The 21,901-nt window shown below is 39.8% G+C and overlaps 1 protein-coding gene across 12 annotated transcripts in view; it reads right to left on the reverse strand.

Moving 5' to 3' along the window:
- Positions 1–21,901, reverse strand: part of exd (PBX homeobox extradenticle) — a 378,101-nt gene that overhangs the window by 99,219 nt on the left and 256,981 nt on the right. For 8 of the 12 annotated variants that reach the window (XR_015535862.1, XM_087351479.1, XM_087351471.1 and 5 more), the window contains one exon: positions 12,581–12,643. The exons of the other annotated variants lie outside the window; for them this stretch is intronic. Coding sequence is in view for 7 of the 8 variants with exons in the window: in XM_087351479.1 (XP_087207605.1) it covers positions 12,581–12,643 (63 nt within the window). In the remaining variant the exon portion in view is untranslated. The remainder of the gene's footprint in view (positions 1–12,580; positions 12,644–21,901) is intronic. 12 annotated transcript variants of the gene reach the window in all.

The following is a 21,901-nucleotide window of genomic DNA, read 5'->3' on the forward strand; positions in this document are numbered from 1 at the left end:
ACAAGGCAACGGAAGTGGAAGAAATGTGGTACGGATGTCTGCATTTTCGTTTCGGGGCGCTTCAACCAAGAAGTTGGAATCAGTGTGTTTCTCCTAAACGTCGGAATTTACCAACAAGTCTAGACGGCGCCAAAACCCAGAAGAAGATCATCTCCACCGTCCTTAAAAACTCAAACGATCAACTTTTTTAAAAAATTCTTTACTGTACCCTGACCCCATATAAGCTCTGATTATACTGCGTCTAATTAATACGTACATAAGAGGTTCATTGTGCGAGAGTTCGACAAGGCACAAAATGCAGACCTTGTTCACAATTACAAGTCCAGTAATCATTTGTTGAAAATAAAATTAAACAGGAATCTATAAAAGCGTATTTGCGTTAATATAAATTATTTATTACAACAAACAAATCAAGTTGCTGCGATGTACTTTCCAGTACAGCCGGTGATCACGCGCTACAGTTTGATAACCTGTGTATTTGAATATTCATACCTTAGTCCAACCTGTATACAGTACGGTCGGTCACAGTTGCAAACTTCGTGGATCATCAATTTTGATTCTCGAAGCTTGGAAGCTCGATAGTTCAGTAGGGGTAGCATTTGATGGATGGCAGAGAGGGGGGTGTCGGGGGTCGACGGGGGGTACATCCCCGACCTGTCAGCACATTCAATGATATTATTGGTAGCTGTCATCTTCCCAGCGTGACTTCTGGTCAAACTGATAGCCATACCTCCATTGACAGTGCAATGATATCTCTCTCTGTATCATACAATGTAGTACTTTTATGCGAGTAACCGACCTACGTACTTATTACGACTTCTGTCGCCGTACATGGCTGCATAATTGTGCGTGTCGTTGATGATAACGCAGATCCCAACTCAACATTCAATAAAGATATAATACAAATGTGAGAGACTTTTAAGTTCTCACACCTGTGAGCATGAAGATTGCTGTCTTCTGGATTTTTGTACCGTGTAATCTGGTAAAAGTCTAACGACGTTTCAGAAATACTGGCTACCTCCATCATCAGGACGATTATCCCAGATATTGGTTAAGAAGAAGGTCCAATGACGCATGTCGTGAAGACGAAAATAAACACGAATCTTGTTTACCACACTATGGAACTCGGATGTTCAGAAATTATACCAGCAATTTTTAAGCAACTGGTAGAATAATATGTGCAGAATATCCTGATGAAATGGTTGGTTCCCCATTGGGTAAATAAAATTACAAAAACACTGATGTGATAAATGTTGTAAAAATCTATTTCAGATCATGTATGCGTCACATAAAGACACTTCTCTGTCCTTAAATAACAAGGTCTGCTCCTGGCTCACAAACACACAAATGACAAATGCTGAAGCAAATATTACTACTAGCAATTACAACAAAATAACAACAACAATATATAGTGAGCGGTTTTGTGTCAAAACCACCGGAATTTTATTCGATACGTAACAGGTCTGTATCTTGATTGGGGTTCTTCGTGATCTCTCTCTCCAGACAAATACAAAATAGCACATAGAAAAATACCACAGCCACTTCCTTCTATATTCAGCTTTTATCATCATCTCCCGTCTTCCTCGACGCGATACAATCTCTGAGTTCAAACAGAGTCGTTAAATAACCTAATAATTAACAGTGAAGAAATTATCACCTCAGGTGTGAATACTGGTATATGGTACGACCGGAATGGTCATTAGAAGGGAAACGCACCACAGCCGAGGCGCAAAATAAGCTTGGCCATTTCTTTCGCTGCTGTGACAGAATGCAGCCTCCTGTTTTATCACACTCAGCCAGGTCGATCTCCTACATCCGTCCGTCTGCGGTGGAATCCAGCCGCGAATCCCAATGTCATTATTGCGGGCTGCATCATTTATCAAATTCGTTCCACAGCCGATTTCATGCAACCGGCACCCACACAGAAAAACGTCGAAATCTTAATTCACGACTCACGATCTCAATTTCTGTATAACAACACGGTCCTAAAAGAACTGCAATCTTCCATAAAGGTCGACACTACGAGTTCCAGCATCGAATTCTAAAACGAAGAACGAAAGTGATGTTGAAAAGGAACTCGATAAACGGTCAACCTAAGAAGAAATGTCGAAGCCACGGCAAGAAACGTCCAGCCGAGTGCTTCGTATTCGGGAGGTCTCGGGTTCACGTATCGTGGTTTCCCACAGTCATTCCATGCAGTCGCCGGCACAGTACCCTAATTGGGTCGTGACAGCTTCCTTTCATATCCCCTCTAATTCATAATTCATTAATCATCGCACCATCCGATGACATACAGTCTTAGTCACTGGCAGCGTCGTTAAATCATAAACAAAGCGAACAACAAATCATGGAAACAAGTTAAAATGTACTTTTCGGAGCCTGCAACAATTTAATCCTTTATTACTGTCGACAAAAGACGAGAACTGCTTTAACATTCAACATTTTAGAGACATGGTCCACTTTTTTATTAATAGAAACAGATTCAGAGATTGGAAACGAGTCATTGTGTTTACTCTGTGAAGAGTTCTTACTATTACGCGTTTTCTCCCAAAATGTTTGTAACAAAAATATAAGATAACTACATTCATAAACAATATTTTACAAACAGGGTCTTTGTTTATACATTTAGAGAATTTACAACCAAAAAAGTTCTGCAATGGCAGTACTAAGTTCTCTTATTACAGATCCAACGTTTTGTGCAAGCGTCAGCTAACATTTAACAAAACTTCTTATAACAGGGAACGGACAATTTTTCCTACAATAAAATCTAGCGTGACGTCAGGCGCTGGCTGCGCGTGGTCCAGTATATATGTAATCTGGGCAGGAAATTGAGTCTTTAGCTCAGAGCAGCTGTGCCGATTACAGGAGGGACTTCCTTGCCTGGGACTCCATTTCCGGAATCATCCTCCTGCGTGCTCATATACCATGAGATAATGCAGTTCGATAACCAACCCCACACGCCCCGCACTTCAACACCATTGCACCATCGTCCGCCAGGAACACGTCATCGATAGTGACCAGGTGGAAGTTTGTCCGACAGAGTCACCCAGCGTGATGACGGAGGGACAATATCGACACGCCATAGAATATCTGATCGACTGTTACAAGAAAACAACACTGAGTTAAGTGTAAATCATGCGACTGACTTTGAAAAGTAAACGGGGAAGGCAGAGTCTCCGAAAGTAAAATTTATTCATGTTTATAGCATTTTTCAAACTGGAAATGTCTCCCTATAATGTGATGTGACACATTTACGTTAACTACAAATATCTCAGTAGTTCACCCATAAAAGGGTTTAAAGTTTTTCTGTACTTTGGTTCTATAACCCGACAACACAAAAGGCAGCCACTAAGCACGATTCACAAACAGTTAAATGTAGTTAAAATTCTGACGATTTGAATTATTTTTAATAGTATCCCCCACTTGCGGTCTCTATATTCCAGCTGTTGGTCAATTAACAAAAAATGCGTCTTTCGTAAGCCAAAAATCGTACGAAAACCAAAAAGAATTTCCCCGCTTAATTCGTCTGGCAGAAATACACAAAGTAAGGAAAAGTATTCAATTCCTTTCTCCATTACGAACCAAGATCTTAACCTATTTCATTGCATGAAACAAGTTTAGCAAAAATTAAAGCAGATCTCGAAGTTTCGATTCTGGTATCTGCAGGACTATTCTGTATGTCTCCATGTCTGGGTTCATCCAGCTTCCTAACCAGTGGGTACTTCGGACTCTCTTCAGTCGTAAGACGGTCGAGCCTAAATACAAACACCGACCTCATCTGATGTCGAATTTAAGAAACCGTGGATGTTTACCCTCACCCGTCTATAAGCTTTTACATCAACGGTAATAGGAACATAGAAGAATATACCTTCTGAAGTCTTCCTTTAGTACGTACAAGTGCACAGTACAGCATTGGAATATCTATAGTAGGTCTATATTTTATATAACTTCATAAATGAATATTCTACGCCACGTGTTTTCGTGTCCATAAGCGAACAATAAATCCTTCAACTTCACTATTAAGTCTCTGAACTTAATGTAATATACTGATTTCAAGAGTTAACAGATCAAGAGGTAATTATTCCACGCTGTATTGTCTGTGCTGCTGACAGCATCGTTAAATAAACAACAAAGAGACAACTGACACAATTCTGGATTATAAAATGGATGGAAAAGATCAGATAATACGAGAAAAAGTGGACAGACACAAGGGAGGAAAAAAGGTTCCTCGAGACATCCTATACATTACAGACTAACCGAAGTATCGAGAATAAACGAGCGGTTAATATAGAGAGAAAAAGAAACGAAGAGAGGGAGGGAGGGAGAGAAGATAAAGAGAGAAAGAACACCGCGATCTGAGGGGGGGGGGGAGGAGGAGGTTCGTTAGGATCGCCTTTTTGCTTCAGCAACTTTTCCATCTAAGCCGAACCGGCTGGAAGAATTATTATCAAAGTTCAATTTACTTTTGGAGGGGACGGAAACGGAAAGAACGGAATGAAGAGAACAAGAAGAAGAATGAAAGAGCTGGGACTGAAACTTGATAATTTCCTATCGAATTCCTCAGTTCACACTGTGACCTAAAATCCACTCCAATACAAACAAATGACAGATAGTTCAGAAAGAGTTCCACCAAGTTTGCCCTCCAGACACACTTGTTAAAAGTATAAAAACATGAATAACATTTGAAAGGACCCCAAAAAATAGTTATGTCCGTCTAAGAAGATCAATCCACTTACAACATTAATTCCATAACAATAAAGTTATTTTTAAGTGCTGATTACAGAAGCTTAATGCAAATAATAATATAATGAAATTTAGTCCTCCTTGTGAAGCTAGTAGTCGCTCAGATCAGTGTTGAGCAACCTTTCTACACTCGCAGCACACTAAATATTGTCGGAGAGTCATGGCGGCACACCAACCCCATTTTGCGTATTCGGGGTGGGGGGGAGGAGGTAGATGGTTTATGACATTGATTGGTCGCGACAACTTCTTATAAATCGACCTCAACTGAAAAATGTTCTATTTCATGTTCATAATTATCCATCTTTATTATTAAATTAAAATATATTTCCTACCGTTTGATCCAGAATTTATCAACTACGTACTTATTTATATTTGTACACTTAGATTTCAGAAAAATACACAGACTGGCAATGAAAGTAAAGGGGAGTTACACATGTTTTGCTGCAAAGCGGTTGTTGTTTTCCAATTCCATTTATTAGATCTTGTCTGTCCTCAGCAGCCGGTCACCGAGCCTTGTCACGATAAATACAGTACACATCACCAAATCCTACTTCTCTTTATAATATTCGTTTTAATATTATCCTCAAATGAACGGCGAGAGAACCACCACCCTGTTCCGGTACTGACAAGACGAGCAATTTTATTCACCCTCATGCAAAATTTGCGCTGTTAAACAAAGAAAGCTGCGTAGAATCACTTTACTAAATATACAATGTCGTCGGCGGCAGAGCCTTTCTGCAAAGTGATAAGCATAGTCTTGTATTCAAGACCAACAAGGCAATATCACCCATCCTATCACCGTGTAAACAATGGACTGTTGGAACTGGCCTTTCGTTGGGAAAGCAGATCATCCCATGTTGCTCTGACATCACCTCCACACCCGAAACAATACAGCAGCTGTCATCTCACGTTGCGCCTGTCATTTGTCACCATCTTGCACGACAGCTTCGGCGAAGGGGTTGAGGCCTGGGGGGGGGGGGGCGGCGGCACCGAACGACAATGGCATTCCCCGACAATGTCTCCTCCAGGGATGAACAAGAAAAGGATTTGTCACCGGTTGAAAAATTCTCCGTGTCCTTCGTATCATACATCTTATCGCAGTAATTGGGGTAATACAGAAATTGTCACAGAAAAACAGATATATACGAAAATATACAAGTAAATGAATATATAAACTTAATAGGGGATAAATAAATAAATAAATAAGCATGTGAATACATAGCAATAAATTTACAAATTTATCATGAAGTATACTAAATAAACAGAAATGTTGTAGTACTAAGACTTTATTTTATTACCAAGTCTACACTGTTAAATAGAGCATCGCATAAAAAAATCTTCCGAGGAAAAATAATTATAAATAGTACACAACTAACACATAATAAAGAAATTACTACAATAGGCCTATTCTTTGCAGGCGAAAAGGTCTTACTGACTAAATCGGGGTAGGAACAAAAAATGATGTCACACGAACTAAACACACCGCTTAACATAAATATGCAACCAAAATTTCTACTATAGAAAACTAAATCTACCGAACGTACAGCAGTGGCATTTCATAGAATATAGAATTACGTCGCACAACATAATTCTGTATCGAGTGCCATAGCTAAAATTACAATATTTAAGAAAAAAAACTGTTACTCACGAGATAAAGTTCGCCAAAAATGAAAGCAAAAAGAAGAAGAAGAAGAAGAAGAAGAAGAAGAAGAAGAAGAAGAAGAAGAAAATAATACGTAACAATAGAGTAAAATCAGCTTCGGGACATGGAAGAGAGTTGTTAAATGGCGCACGATTCAACGAATTTTAGCAGAACAAGACTGCCTTCTGCGATGTTGAGCTGTGTAGTCATAGAAACTGACCAACGCTTCAGAGGTGTTTACTGCCGCCATGTTCAGGGTGATTAATCTCAGCTTGAGAGCCGGTTGCGCAACATTTTCGCCCTGTCTCTGCCCATCCCTGGCAAATATTCACATTAATCCGATGCAAAGTCTTGCTGCGGGATTCCTTTCAGTCTTTCGCCAACTACCGACGTCTTACGTTATCTAGAAAACATGACAGTCGAGACAAACGCTTTGATTGACAAGGGAACCACGAAACAATTTGCATTTTGTCATTCATGGTTTGCTTCATGCACGGTGATCAATTATCTACAGCACTGGTCCTGGTTTATGCAACGACCACCTCCATGAAGTAGCTGCCGACAGGATAACAGGCTAAGAAGACAACCGGTCTCAATTGCCCTATAAGAATTATACCAACGTTTCCGTCTATCATTACAGGAGTTATACTACGTGCAAGTGAAATGCCGTATCTGCTCAATGAGTCAGCTGCTCGAATTTTGCGGCCAGAATCCGGTATTCCACCGTGTGTTAATCAATTTTCTAACTTTCTCACAGTAATGTAACTGACAATGGGCTACACAACCAGGGTTCAAATCTCAGGAAGCAAAATAATTTCTTCCTATCGAACCCAGACAGCGTACTAGCTATATTTTACTATTTGACAACACATGGGCCTTGCGTGCGTAGAAGTTTAAAACGCGCCGTGATCATGTCGGACAACTGTCTGGGCGAAGCGGAAGGTTTTGTCCAAAATGTTGCAATTTACCTCTAGTTTACAGGTGACAGTGCTCTTTTTAACACGTACTTAAATGGACTTGTTAATTATTTTGTATTGTTGTTATACGTAAATCTCGACATTAAAGGATATTTCTAAAGCGATACCAGTAAAGGTCATCATTTCGAAATGGCCCCATCCGGCCCAGGAATCTGTGCAGAACGCATCAAAGTTTCAAGAATGCTGAATACGTCGGAAACTGTTTACTCAAAGGTATTAAATTTTTTTCTTCAATATGAACTTTGAGAATTGGAGTCCGTGTTATTTTCGACGAAACATTAACTTATTCGGGCAAATACAAATTCAACTGACCACATCCCACAGCACAGACGACACACGAGCTGTTGATCTAATCCAACAAATTTAAATAGGTTGAATAGTTGATTTTTCGTCTACTTTTGTTGTTGATTCTAGCCTGTGAATCAATCGGCTGTCATCTCTACAACAGGGGAAACAATAAGCCTAGCAGAAAAAGAGAACATGGAGCCACGTGCTCGCAGGAAACAAATGACGGTCATCACGAAGACAATGGCCAGTGTGGGAGAAATGAAAACAACAAGACAACGGCGTACAGCCAGGCCCATAAAAATAACAGTACGCTTAAAGCCATCATAGCTTATATTTAGGCCTATTCAGCTGTCACAAAGAAAATGTATCGTTACAAATATCTCAATAGTTAAATCTTTTCAAAGAACTCTGGTATTTTCCTGTTTTATGGACGAACGGCTTAGAATTCCACGCATGGATCACACCAACACCTTTATTCGTAATCAGTGTCCCTTGTACGGTGCATAAAAATTAAAGCATAATGGAGAGGTCACAGTTGCGTGTCATGTCCTAAATTACTCAATCGATCCGAATAAAATTTGTTACTAGAGGCTCCTCTGAAAGAGGTGTGAGAAACAGAAAATGAATTAAATCTTGTAGGAGTATGAAAAGGTTGTATTCTTCCTCCATCACCCTAATGATGGAGGCGGCTAGTACCTCCGAAAACACTGACAATGCCTACGAGTCTACACGGCGCCTCGTTCGACACAGAAACACTCTGGGGTCGATACAACATATACAAATAAGTTAGAAATCAGTTAATCACATCAGTTTGTCGTCATCTTGAAATGGGTCGCGGGTCATAAAACGGTTAAGAACACATTGTAGAAGACAACGCCTGCAAAGATTTGTTCGGGACACACGCAACACGGAGAAGTCAGGCGAGTGGCGACGGCTGAATTGATGGCCTGGCAGTCTGCACGAGCGTCGTTACTCCAGAAGGCACGCAACGGAGTCTACAACCCGCATGACAACAATGCAGTTTCAAGCTGTGCATCCTCCGAACATCTATACGACACACGAGGAACACGATATAGCTTTTTTGTGATTTGTCGCCAAATTATGTATTCATGACGTGACCGCCAAATGTGTACAAACAGATTAAGAGGGCAAGGCCCTTCGAGGAAAGAAGACAACAGATGTAATTAAGGCAAAGAAGTCTAGCTACGCGCAATGGAGACGCTTGAGGGGAGAGGTGGTACAGATCCCACCGATTCCCGACCTCTCCACTGGAGGTGGAGGGTGTTCAGCTTCACGCTTTACCCCCGGGGGAAACGACCGACAGTGACCATCGGCTACAAGCCAAATTCTCTGCTCTTACCGGAGACTGCTCCCCGCCTGTCCAGTTCCTAGTCGGTCACTACTGAGTGAGATACACTGGGCTGTGGCGATGTTACACAAAGTTGCAAAGAATTCTGTTAACATATCTAATCATTTTTAGAGGAATAAACTACTTTCTAATGCATTTCGTTTAAAAAACACATGGAAAACATCCAGTGAGGTTGTGGATTTGATGAGTAGGCAAATGTTTCTCGTTCACAAACAAAATGATTTGTGGCCTAGTGAATTGTTGGTGTGAGCTTAATGCGACGTAGGCCTTTTTCTCGATACACGTACATTATTAATGTTATCATCATACTAACCACATGTTTACCAAATTATAAAAAAATCCCTGTGTATTTCGTTAAATTTACATCACATAGAAAAACACTTAAATCAAGAGTTGTAGTGCTTGGCCAAGCCACGTGGCTTTCTTTTTAAGATGAGAACCACTTTTAAGTACAATTATAGAATTAAAATTCAGGTTCGTATATAGTAGCAGTTACATTGTACCAATAGGCAGAATTACAATCTGAAAACAAATTACAGTCTAGACGCTCCACGCCAAATTTAACAAAATTCCGTTCAGCAGTTGCGGTGACAAGCAACAAACACAATTCTCCATTATACGTTCATTTTATGCATTTTGTAAAGAGAACGAAAAATCAGCTAAAATGAATTCAAATTATGTAAAACATAAAGTAAAATAGACGTAACACCAAAACACCGAGAGACGAAGTAAAAGCGAAGCTTGTAAAATGTTTGACAAAAGTTGGGTCCTCGCACCGCGCCTCACACCCTTCCCCCCAACAAGAACAATGCTCTTCTTGATCCAACTTTCTCATGAAGAATAAATAAGCAGCAAGTCGGCTGTGAAGCCAGACAGTTCTTAAGGAAAATAGTAATAAAGGAGAGAGAAACAGTATATAAATAAAAAATAAGTGAGGAAGACTTCTAAACACAAGAAATATAAAAGACTGTCTGTGGATGAGAAAGGCAAAGTTTTCCTCCAACTCCAGAACTGAAAGGGATTCAGAGAGTTTCAGACTGCCGTCCAGGACACAGGGGAAGTACCACAGAGCTGTAAAACTTATGACAAATAAATGCATCTATTTCATATATTTAAAAAAACCTTGTATGAGACTTAGGTGCACGTGATAATATTAAAATGGATCTTAAGAAATGTGGACTCGAGAATCTCAAAGCGACGAGAAGTCATACTGACTTATTTTAGGTTCTGATACCATTTGTGCATCCAGGTTATTACCAATATTTCTGGAAAATGAACTGCCTCCGTCACTTTTACCATGAAGAGAAAGGAGGTTTTCTTTTACTAATTCTATGCAATTTCAGTTTCTCTGACTGCTCCTATACCCTTGTAATTAGAGCCACACTGTCGACTTTGTAAGATCGAAAATCACAGAAACATATGCACTCACTACATGAACCACATCCTGGAACATTATATCACATCATATAACGTAATGTTGGCATGTAGTAGACCTATCGCAAGACGACTATAGGCCTGCATTGACTTTCTCTTTTTTGTTTTCGATAAATCTATACTAAAAATCTATAATTTCTTTCAACCTAACAAAAAATTCAAAGTTAAACCGGAACTTTTGTTCGATCTATGCCGCCACCTACCTCTAAATAATTAGTAACACTTCAGACACCCCGAAGTCCAGCAGCAAAGCAACAGTCTAACTGCTTTTCACGTCATCAGCATCGATCCTGAAATTCGCTTAGTATCGATAATCTTAAACTACGTCACCCCAAATGAAACACCCTGACCTCTATCTCAAACACTTCCTTATATCGATCTACGCCATCCGTGGAATAATCTTTCAAGTTAAAACGTCCATACCTTCTTCTTCTACAATCGCTTCCATTTTATTGGGGTCGTTTGCTTCCTTCAATCGTGACTGTTTAGAACAGATACTCTTTTCCGTTCGTTCTTTCTACAAAGGCAGTTTCTAACGTTATTGGTTATAACGTAGAATTCCCTGTTTTTGTGAAAGTTTATACGAAATGCAAAAACACTAGTGACCAGGAACGCCAAACACTAGACGTCGTTTAACATATTAACATACAGGACTTTATTTTCGTAAGGTTGCTTACAAGCGCATGATAAAATTAATTTTTATCGGACAGACAGAGTGTACTTTTAAATTATGACACGCTTCGAAAATTGTATCGTATTACAATGCAGAAATATTTTATTTACGCCAGGCCCAAATAGCAGGGCTGAGTAATAGTATAGAAACTGTGCTTATTGTAAGATTCCGAGAATTTATGGTAGAGCCAACTATATTCATCAAAGAGTATTCAATTACAGAAAACTGCGACACAGAACGACACACAAAAGAGTCGGTGTTTTTAGTTTAGACATACGATGGAAAAGCTACAGTGAGTTTCCCATAAGCACCCATCACAGCGAAGAACTTCACTGCCCTCTAAAACCCTTGGTTTTACAACTTCCCGAATTGGTCGTAACCTTGACTCTGCCCTCCCTCTCGCTTCATGTTCCGACCATATTCCACATCTTGAAGCCGTCATGATAGGCAGTCTCTCTCTCGTCCAAGTTTATTAATATTGTCACGACGGCAAAGTGCATTCCTCCCCCTCGAGTCAGGTGCCTCAAGTAACAGCTGATTCATAATCCTCAACCCGAAGTCAAACGCAACTTTTACAGAGACTACGCGACTCACGCGGTAAGAATTGTACACAAATTTACTTACATAACATACGCCAGGACCGTTCCAAACGAGGAGGCTGTGTGAACATTAAACACGAAGTGAAGGAAATGTAACTTCCAAAACTCATCCCAGGCTCGTGGTAGGATGAAGATGGCTTGTCTTCTGGGTTGTAGCGCCGTATGAGAAGTGCTTACTGCCTCCATCGTCAGGGCGATGAACTGCCGGTAAACTTCCACCAGACTATACGGCGCTACAACCCAGAAGACAGCCATCTTAATATTCGACGCCGTGAGAACCTCGGATCCTACTCATGAGTTTTTTTTTCCTTACACGAGCACAAAATGTTAAAATTGAATTTCTCCATCCGCTCGACAAATGAACGTCATCAGTATAGTACCTCTGACTTTAACTAATTTATTTACTGAAGTCAATTAAATGACAGCGCCTGCTAACGAAGATATATGCTTTCTTACGGCAGGTTTTGCATATGCAAGTTCTACGCTATGAAAGCTGCAGGAATTAGAACCAATTATTTATCCAGATTCTGTTCATTCGACTTTAACCGTTTAGACATAATTTCAACTGAATACGTGAAGTTTAAGACATATTTTCAGGAGTTTGGCGATACTAATGCTGCAAGTGAACTGCTCAAGAAAATACGTAAATAAATACATTTATAAATAACAAGAAAATCACAGTCGGTTGTATGAACGTGAGGATCAAGACAATCAAATCATTCAGAAACAGAAACTCTGAGTGAGATTTCAGGTTCTCAAGGCGACGAGTGTAACGATTACAGTCTTCTGGCCAGTATCTAATCTAGAAGACTACACAACATCTCAGAAGACCACTTACGATCTTGGTTTACTTACAAATTGAATTCTGGATACAGAAGCGTGGTTCACCCACACTTAGACCACCTAAGCAGTCCATACCTGCAACACAGAAAGAAACACAGTTATTTAAAATACCATACAAACAAGCCAAGACATCATATAATGCAACAATTTTGCCAGCTGTTAAAACGCGATCTATTAATCTGGGGGAAACAATAAGCCGACATGCACTTCAAGTTCTTTGAAACTTTTCAGGAAAATTCTTGAATCCAAAATAAAGTGTACGAGGATGCTATTTAACGAGGTACTTCGTGACTATTTGTTTCTACTGTTAGACCAATAAAATACAGGTTCGTACGACTAGCTAAGCATACAGCTCAGATGGGAAGAAAAATATATGCAAAGAATATTTGTTAGAAAGTCTCTTGGACAGCGGCAACTTTTGAGACCGAGTAAATGAAAAGTCAAAATTAAATAAGTCTTCGATTTTGTGGATAGTAAGTGGAAGGCAGTCGCTGAGGATCGTGTTCAGTGGCGTCTTTCATTTTCTGAGGCGTTGCACCTTCTGGTTATGCTGTCAGAAAGTTAAATAATAAGTAAGCAAGAGCTCTGTAAGGCACTCGGTCCAACACAAATTAACAATAATCTGATGTTCCGCTCATAAATATCTCCTTTTATAGTATAATTCGGATTAAAATTCGCTTTACTGATTGCATGTTAGTAACAATTCTCAGTATAAAAGTTAATCATAACTGGTGCATTGCATAAAGAATTTATTGTATAAATATAGATGGAGATACAGGTACTGCTAAGATAATACGCGGTGTTATGAAAACCGTCTAACAAAACACTGAGAGATGTAACAGAAAGTTTCCTCACGAGATGGCAAACATCTGGGTATATGAGATGCTGCAAAATGACATTCTGACTGCTCGTGGGGGGACTTCAATTTGCATGACGTCGCTTCACAACCCATCTCATCCGCGGTAACGATCCGGCTGCTACGAGGGAACGTCTGAAATTGCTAATGCGATCTCTATTGCAACCGATCGTAAATTGCATGGAAACAATTTTTAAATGCTTTGTTGTGAAAGAGACATCAACGATTCCGGAGCAGCCAGACTATAAAATACGCATGATCAGAATCGTATAACAAAGGAAGATTATTTCAAAACAAAATAAACTACACGTCCTTAGAACACATGACACAGACATAAAAAACACAGTAAGAAAACGCTGGAACTCAGAAACATATGGCAAAAACAGATTCCACAGCAAAGAAACAATGGACTGTACACACTGGGAACTACTGTCAACTGATTCGTACATCATTTATATTAATCGTACAGAAGTTTTACGTAAAACGACAACGATTCGATTGGCATCCTGAAGTTTTGTTTGTTCTTCTCTGTCAACCAACATTCTTCGGCGCATAATCTCTGTAGTTGCTAAGTTAGGTTAAAAAAAACTGAAGTAACAAATACGCAAAACACCACTTATCGTCGGATGGAATGTAAAGATCACCAGGTTAGTGCACTACAATCAAACAGAACAAAGTAAGGTACACACCGCTAAACCGAAACTTCAAAATTGCGCAATATTACAACAATTACATTACGCGCACTAACTTATGAACGAAATACGAAATGCACACAGTAGTTCGGTCATATAAGAAAACTCAGTAAATATGACTCACGTAGTTTGTAGTTGCGTGCAGTTGCCAGTGGCGCTCAAATCGCATCAGTAGGAAAGCAGACAATAAATGGGATGCAGGGGTCCAATTTCCTGTCCTTAACGATCACACGTACTATTTATATTTCTACGTAGGCGCACTTAATTGTAATTTTCTCTAATTTCTTCTCCTCCCACATTTTTCTATCCTTCACTGCTTCTTCAATCACCTATTTTTATTCACTCCTTTGTATCTGTAGGATTTGAGGTTTTCACGGCGCTGAGTTTGAAGATGCCTGTCTTCTTGCGATGGCCCTGATGGCAGAAGCAGGAACGACCTCTGAAACTTCGGCAAACTTCTACCAGACTGCACGGCGCAACAAACCAGAAGACAACCATCTTCGTTTGTATCTGTTTCATTTTGATTATTTATTCCGTTTTGTTTCTGTCTCCACAGGTTGTCAAACTTGCGTTACCTTATTACCCACAAATCAATAAATAAAATCCGCAATGTTGGTAAAATTCATCCGTCGGATTCTGCAGATGCAGACTTCGATTCTCCACGCAGTGGGGGCAATGCCCTCTGCATCGCAGACAGTTTCTAAACATAGACCAGACATTGTCCCGCTGTCCCAGTGCCAATACGACGAACAAACAAGGGATGGGTGGCCGATCCCCGATGTTCCACTTGAACAGCATCTGCAATATTAAATTGTTCGCTTCTCGCTCGGATGCAGTTGAACAGTCTGGTGAATACTGTCAGAATCTTTAAACAAACCTCGCTATATTCTTGCATATCTCGTCTTATTCTCAAGTCTCTTTAGCTCACTGCAGAATTTATAATGAATCGTTAACATCATCACCTGTTCAAATATCATGACCCTTTGGAATATTAACACGCACTGTCTCGACTGTGTCAGTGAAGGAACGGAAAGGTGTGCATAATATCCGCACTGAATCTGATTGGTCTTGAACCCGAGACCTGGGAACAGCCAGCTCATTGCTCTAACACAAGACCCTGAGGTCACCAAACTTTTCAACAAGTGCGCCAATAGGTCATTGGTCATGCTTGTAGGCCCGACTATCAATGAATAAATACGTTAATGCAAATGGCCAATATACAAATCTAAGCTACATCCACATTAAAAGGGGGGAGGAATAAATCGAGGTATTTTCCAGGCTGTCGTACTCTGGAGAGTACCAGGTTTACAGTAGGGCTTCTAAATCGGCCTACTGATTATTTTCATCGGAACTGCAAATTTACTATAAAAATGTTCAAGAGACCATGTGATGAGATGGATTAACTAACCACTTACATGTCTCAACATCGTCAAACACGAAATTGAGATGATGGTCCCATCTACCTCCTCCTAACAATATTTGGTAAAAAGTCAAAATTACGAAGCTCCTCACTGTATAACTATCTCTAATTCCTGTAACTGCATGCCTCTTAGGTCCAACATTTCTCCTTAAAACCCTGTTCTCAAACATAGTCAATATATAACAGATAAAAAGAATGTTCTGTACCTTTTAAACTTTACGTTTTTAGGTATCAAAAGGGGAAACATGTTCTGAATTGTAGGACGGCAAGCGATCCCAAATTTAATCAACTAATAATTTCTCGTAAATGCAAATTTTTCTCTGTAGTTCCCAAATATTTTAATTTTGTCTCATTTTCGAAAGATTGTTTACAGTAAACTTGTCCTGCAGTCTGGCGCCGAGACAATATATACACCCGCGCTTACTAACTTTGTTTCGAGATCTGATCCCAGAGTTGAGTTGATACGACAGTGATTCTGCAGTGGAAGAGGGCGGGCGGCATCAGGGTCTCATCTGCATAGTCGTACGTCACACACAAGCACAAGAACACGCGAACACCTTTGAATAATTCATGTGCCAAATGAAGCGGGCTAAAGCTGCAGAACTCCTTGGCTGCTGCAGGATGAGGCAGAGCGAGAAGGTGTTTTGCACTTAACAACTTCGCCGCAATTAGGAAAACATAATTATTATTCAAGGAGAAGCAAGCCAAGTTTAAGTAAGGACTATTTAGTGTCTATATAGACCTCTTAAAGATACCACAAACACTCAAAAGCCTCTCCAACTCCCCCACTCCAAAAACCGAGGCCTCTTTCAAACAGCAGCTGCATCGCACAAATACAAGTAAGGAACACTAAGTTTTAAACGAGTGATAGTTAAATCGCTTCTAACCCAAACAAAGTCAAATAACTACCATAAAACTTCTTCAGATATGGCGATTAAGTACACCGTTAAACATCTATGCCAGTCCTGTTTACATGACAACAACGCATGGCTTTAAGATCAGTTTCAATATAATTCTCCGACGAAATATTTATATTCAAAATTCTGTAGATTGGAGATCTTACACGAAGTGGAACCGACACAGACGAAGTCAGTCAAAACCATCCAATTCTGTGAAGCCACCTTTTTGTTTTCAGCGGACTGCTGGCTGGCCTCGTGTGGGTATTATTCACACGCCATTCGGCTAGAACCGCTCCACCCTTCTGTTTGAAACTTGCGTTTGCAGTCATTTTGTGTTCATGACAAATTTCGAGTCAACGTCACAGTCCTTTTATTCAGGGGTGACCATCACAGCTCACAACGCCCGCAATTTCTGTATCAAAACGTGGGTGCACGTGCACACCCCTTGTAAACCTCTTAAATATTCGTTGTGTAAAGAACCTGATGATGGCAAATTGGGTCGAAACATGTAGCTCATAAACATACTTATCAATAAACTGAATAATATTGTTATTTGCATATTTCAAATAGATATTTCCACAGCACTATGCTCGAATTTAAATTTGTTGTGGTGCATTGCATAACCACAAAACTAATTTCTTCGCACTGATCCTGATATTATTGTAGAGACATGAATTTGTTAAACGTTTCACACGACAACACAGTCGAACAAGCGGGGAATCTTGATCATTCAGACTGCAGTACAGACCGTTAGACGGACAATGGCGTTTATATACAACAAAACATTTCAACAGTTCTGAAAAGCTGTAAACACAAAGATCTACGGAGACACCAAAACGAAACTTTACTAAACTTCTACGTAATAATAGCCACATCGATGCAGGTCATAACACAGTAAGGACATGAGAGAAAAAGTAGGAATAATAAGCATTTATAAATAATAAAGAGACTATCAAGAGAAAAGACAAGAACATTTTAAAACGGTGTCTGAGAACCTGAATACGTTTTGCGTCCACATCAATGCGAACAAGAAGGCTCAACTGACATATCCTACTTGTTTGTTAAGAATGATGAAGAAGCAGGAAGGACGGAAGACGGAAGGAGAAGGCGAAGATGCACAAGGATAATGGATAAGCCTGGAGGATTCTCGTTTTTTCTGTATACATAAAAGCTCAGTACTTCTCCATAAATCAGCTATTAATCTAATTTTATCAGTTTTGCAATGATTCATTTCAGAATTAAGCGGCTTCTATGTTACGAAAGGGAGAAGAAAGTATGGAAATGGTGAGAGGGTGTTTAAAAAAAGTACACAGAAAGCGTACATTATCCTGAGGAAGTGGTGGTGGGGGGTGAGGAGGTTTAGCTGGAAGGTTGCGGAGTCTTTTAAATGATGAGATATTGTAGGAAGATTATTTAAAGCGCCATTAGAAGCACTTTACTTCTCTATAACACTTTTTCTTCCCATGGCGGGACTTTAAAAAGACGATGTTACACGACGCAGTTCCCCCACTGCATCCCACGAGAGCTAATTAATAATTTGAATAATGTGAAAAGCGTATGGATCCTTAGAACACTACCAGTGAGAGCAATTAGCTAGTTTACACCGAGTAAACAAAGCAAAACAACGAACTAAACTTAGCCCATATACTCTGAGTCCAGAAAATTGCTTACAAAGCGAAACATCTATTGGACCCAAGTTCTGTTAACATATCGGCTGATCACGCTTGTCACAGAGGATACTGAAAAATGTTATATCTCACACAGAAATGAATTAAATTTAATTACCTAATTGTTTATAGAGGAGGCTAGGGCTCGATTTTGGGCTGTTACGCCATAGTAGTAGTAGTAGTAGTAATTGTTTATAACCATAAATCTGGCTCGCAATATCATTTTTCGTGATATCTGAGCGAGTGTACGATTGTGTTGTTTCAATAAAACCACGTGTTGACGAACGTGCTTAAGACCTTACGTATCGTTTGTAAATTCTACACAAAACTAGGAATGTCATGCTTCTATATATTCTCTTGCAATGTATTCGTGATAACTTAAGGATGAGTACAAAAAAAGTATAAGAACTTCTTTTTCACCGTAATCAGTGTGATGTTAGTTTTAACCAATAATTTACAAACGCTTTATCATTCTAATAAAAACAGTTCACCTTACGCAACAATTGTACATAAAATAACATGTCAATACACAGGCTTAGTATGTAATTGTGCATGCAACATGTGTGAATATGTATGAAACACTTTTCTGTAAATTATGTTCCCACATTGAACAAACAAACTATAAATCTAAATTAACTAGTTACATGGGGTAGATCCATTAAGAAGCTAACAGCTAATACGCTCAGAAAGTCAAGAAATTTTTCCACCTTTTATCAAACATTAAAGTTCATTACTGGTTATTATCGTCAGCCAGATGACCAGAATCCACAACCGTTAACCCTGTCTCCCTAAGATTCAATCTCGTGTTATCTTCCCATCTGCGCCTAAGTTAAACTACAACGAAAATTATTTAAAATAGTTATAACGCATCTCACACGACTTTAATGCCATGTTTTATATCATGTGTCAGTTTCCGATGAACGAATCGTGTCTTTTAAACAAAACTGATTAATCTGATTTAAGCTCCTTTTTTAAGCAAAGGGCCACAGTGGACCCTTCGTCCAATTTTCCCCACAAACACCTCCCGCAATTCGTGACAGGGCTCGTCAGATGTGTGAGACAATTTTACACATACCAGAAAAACAGCAAAAAGTTTTCCAGCATGTAACATGGTCCAAAAGAAGAGTTTCTTCTTTCCGAAAAGAAAATAACGTGCGATTTTCAACCGAGCCTGCACGGCGCGATCTTGCGATGGCAGATAATTGAAAGGGGCGGATGAATGAAAGGAAAGATGGAGTGAGTCAGAAGTCTCCCATGGGTTTATTAACGGAGAATGAAATATTCCATCTCTGAGCGTTCCTGGGTAGACAACTCCTGCATCGTGGAATTTTTATATGAATCTTCGTTGCCCTTGCATCAAATCTTTGAATGTGAAGAACAGAGGACGGAGGGACACCAACCACTATAAGGTCTGCTTGTCTTTCCGTTCATACTATTATATGAAATGTGATTTAAGTTGCAATTTTTCGGGACGATGAACTTGGATTTTTCATCCTTTCTAGCCCCTTCCCCAACACGCAGGCAGAAAATAGAGGAAATTATAGAAGTCAAAAAGTCAGAGTACGGAAAAATAAAAGACCAAGAAAGATAATAATAAAGTACGTAGGCAAGAGAAGATGAAAAACTTAAGAAGATGAAGGGAGTAGCTTATGATGTCATTATTATTCAGTGGAATTATTAGAAATGTCATCTTTGTACAAGACTCAACACCAAACCTTCATGTCATGAAAATTCACCAGGACGACTTGGAGTACATGGGCACTAAACAATAACAATAATAACAACAACAAACCATCTGCATGCAATAAACAAACGATCCACACATGACTCGTCCTTGCATTATTAGCCTATTAGACAACGTACTACACACAGCACAGCCCTTTTTGAGCCAAGAAATCTTCGCCTTTTACGTATCTATAGATTCATTACCACGTTCACATCAGCTCGATAAATAGCGATCTTCCCTGCAAAATGTCAACACGTCTAGTAATTAAACGAGACATGATTTAGGGGACAACGGTATGCGGCCTGCTGCCAGAGGAAACAAGGTATACACCAGTCAGCTCCCCCAACCCCGCAGGCCCGTGACCATGGCAGCGGTACTCCGAGCGATTGCCATTTGTTTGATTAAAATGGCGGCGTCTTGCTCAGCAATGACGCCACGAGGGAGCTATGTGTGACGTCCCGATACCGCGAACACCTAAAGCCGTCATTCTGGCTTCAAAGATGTCTTATACCACATTAAATTTTCCATTCGGCCTTCTTAGTCAGAAAACCTCAAGGGAAGAGACAACTTGAGGGATCAAGGCGCAGATGGCGGGGATAACATTAATATCGATCTTACAGAAGCGGGGTATGGATACAAACGGTTCCATATAGGGTCTAATGGCGCGGTTCTGTGACACTATAGCCAACTCCAGTGATTCAAATAAGTTATTCAAGAACTTGTGTCCATTTCTTTTTGTCTTATTTTTGCAAAAATAAACTACATACATAACTATAACTGCATTTCAATGTTAAAACACATGTACATGTATTCAAAAATAAAATGAAAATGTTCAGAAATGTTGCTGGAAAAGTTTTTCGCGATTTCCCTAACATGTTCTGATTACTGTGTACAGTATCGGAGTGCAGTGTTACTGAGTATAAGACACTGACAGGAGCTGACAATAAAGCATCGTAAGATGGAACAATTAATAAATAATATACTGGAAAGTATGTGGGCGTTCTTATTGTCTAATTTAAGGTACTACCCCACCATAAACTGAGGAAAACCATGAAAACCGTCAGTCAGAATAGCGATACCCGGTCTCTGGACCGAGATAACCCCAGATCTTCCGAATACAAAACGGGGGTACTAACAAGTAGGCCAAGACGCTCGGTTTAATGATGCTTTAATATCACACGTCTACGTCTGAGTTAACATCCATTTCTTCCAGAAACTCACGGCTCATGCCTGCCAATGTAACACAGCCAAGTTGGACAATTGTTGAGGTTAAACTTTCAAACTGACTGAGTCTGCTGTTCATGTTAACTCGGTCGGCTTACCACGAACCTAAATTAATTAGCATCAGATCAAATTCCACTAAAGTCACAAATTTCTATAACTCACAAGGTAGCGTTCACACTTGGATAATGCATTATGGGACCAAATAGGAGATAGGTTACGACTATCGATAAGTACGGATCATCATGGCCCATTACAGAATAGACGCTCCGATCATATCTGCAGCAAAGTATTGGAAGCACGTTAACTATTGAACTCCTGCTCACAACGCCACAAAACCAATAACGATTACCAATAAATGGCTGCGCTAAGCGCTACATCCGTACCCTGGGGTACTCCACCCTCAACCCCTACCCCTCGACCAACACTCGGCCTATAATCCTAATTCGAACTGCGCTGACCGAGCGCAAAGAGTGGATTGGAAGGGATGAAAGAGAACGGGGGGGGGGGGGGGGGATTTTGTAGTTAGTGGGTATGAAGAGGTGGGGGGTTTAAAATGATAAGCTGAGAGAACTGGCAAATTTACAATTGTTTTCGTATTTCTTTAACAACGGTTCTTACCAATTAACCGTGAAGTAAAGATGAAATATGAGAGAAACTTATATGCAGAAATACCAGCAGATGTCACGGGATATCACCAAAAGTGTAGAAACAGACTGAAGTAATTTATATGTGGGAGGTAAAAAGTAATTCATCAATATTTCAGCACATGAACGTAGATAAATCACCATTCCAGAGCAAAAATAACGGCTATTAGGTCGCTAGTCGATATCCAACGTTTCCGCTCCCAAT

The sequence above is a fragment of the Zootermopsis nevadensis genome, unplaced genomic scaffold (assembly GCF_977971745.1).
Source record: "Zootermopsis nevadensis isolate Lab colony 2312 unplaced genomic scaffold, Znev_1.0 Znev_ptg000002l, whole genome shotgun sequence".
Classification (NCBI taxonomy): Eukaryota; Metazoa; Arthropoda; class Insecta; order Blattodea; family Termopsidae; genus Zootermopsis; species Zootermopsis nevadensis.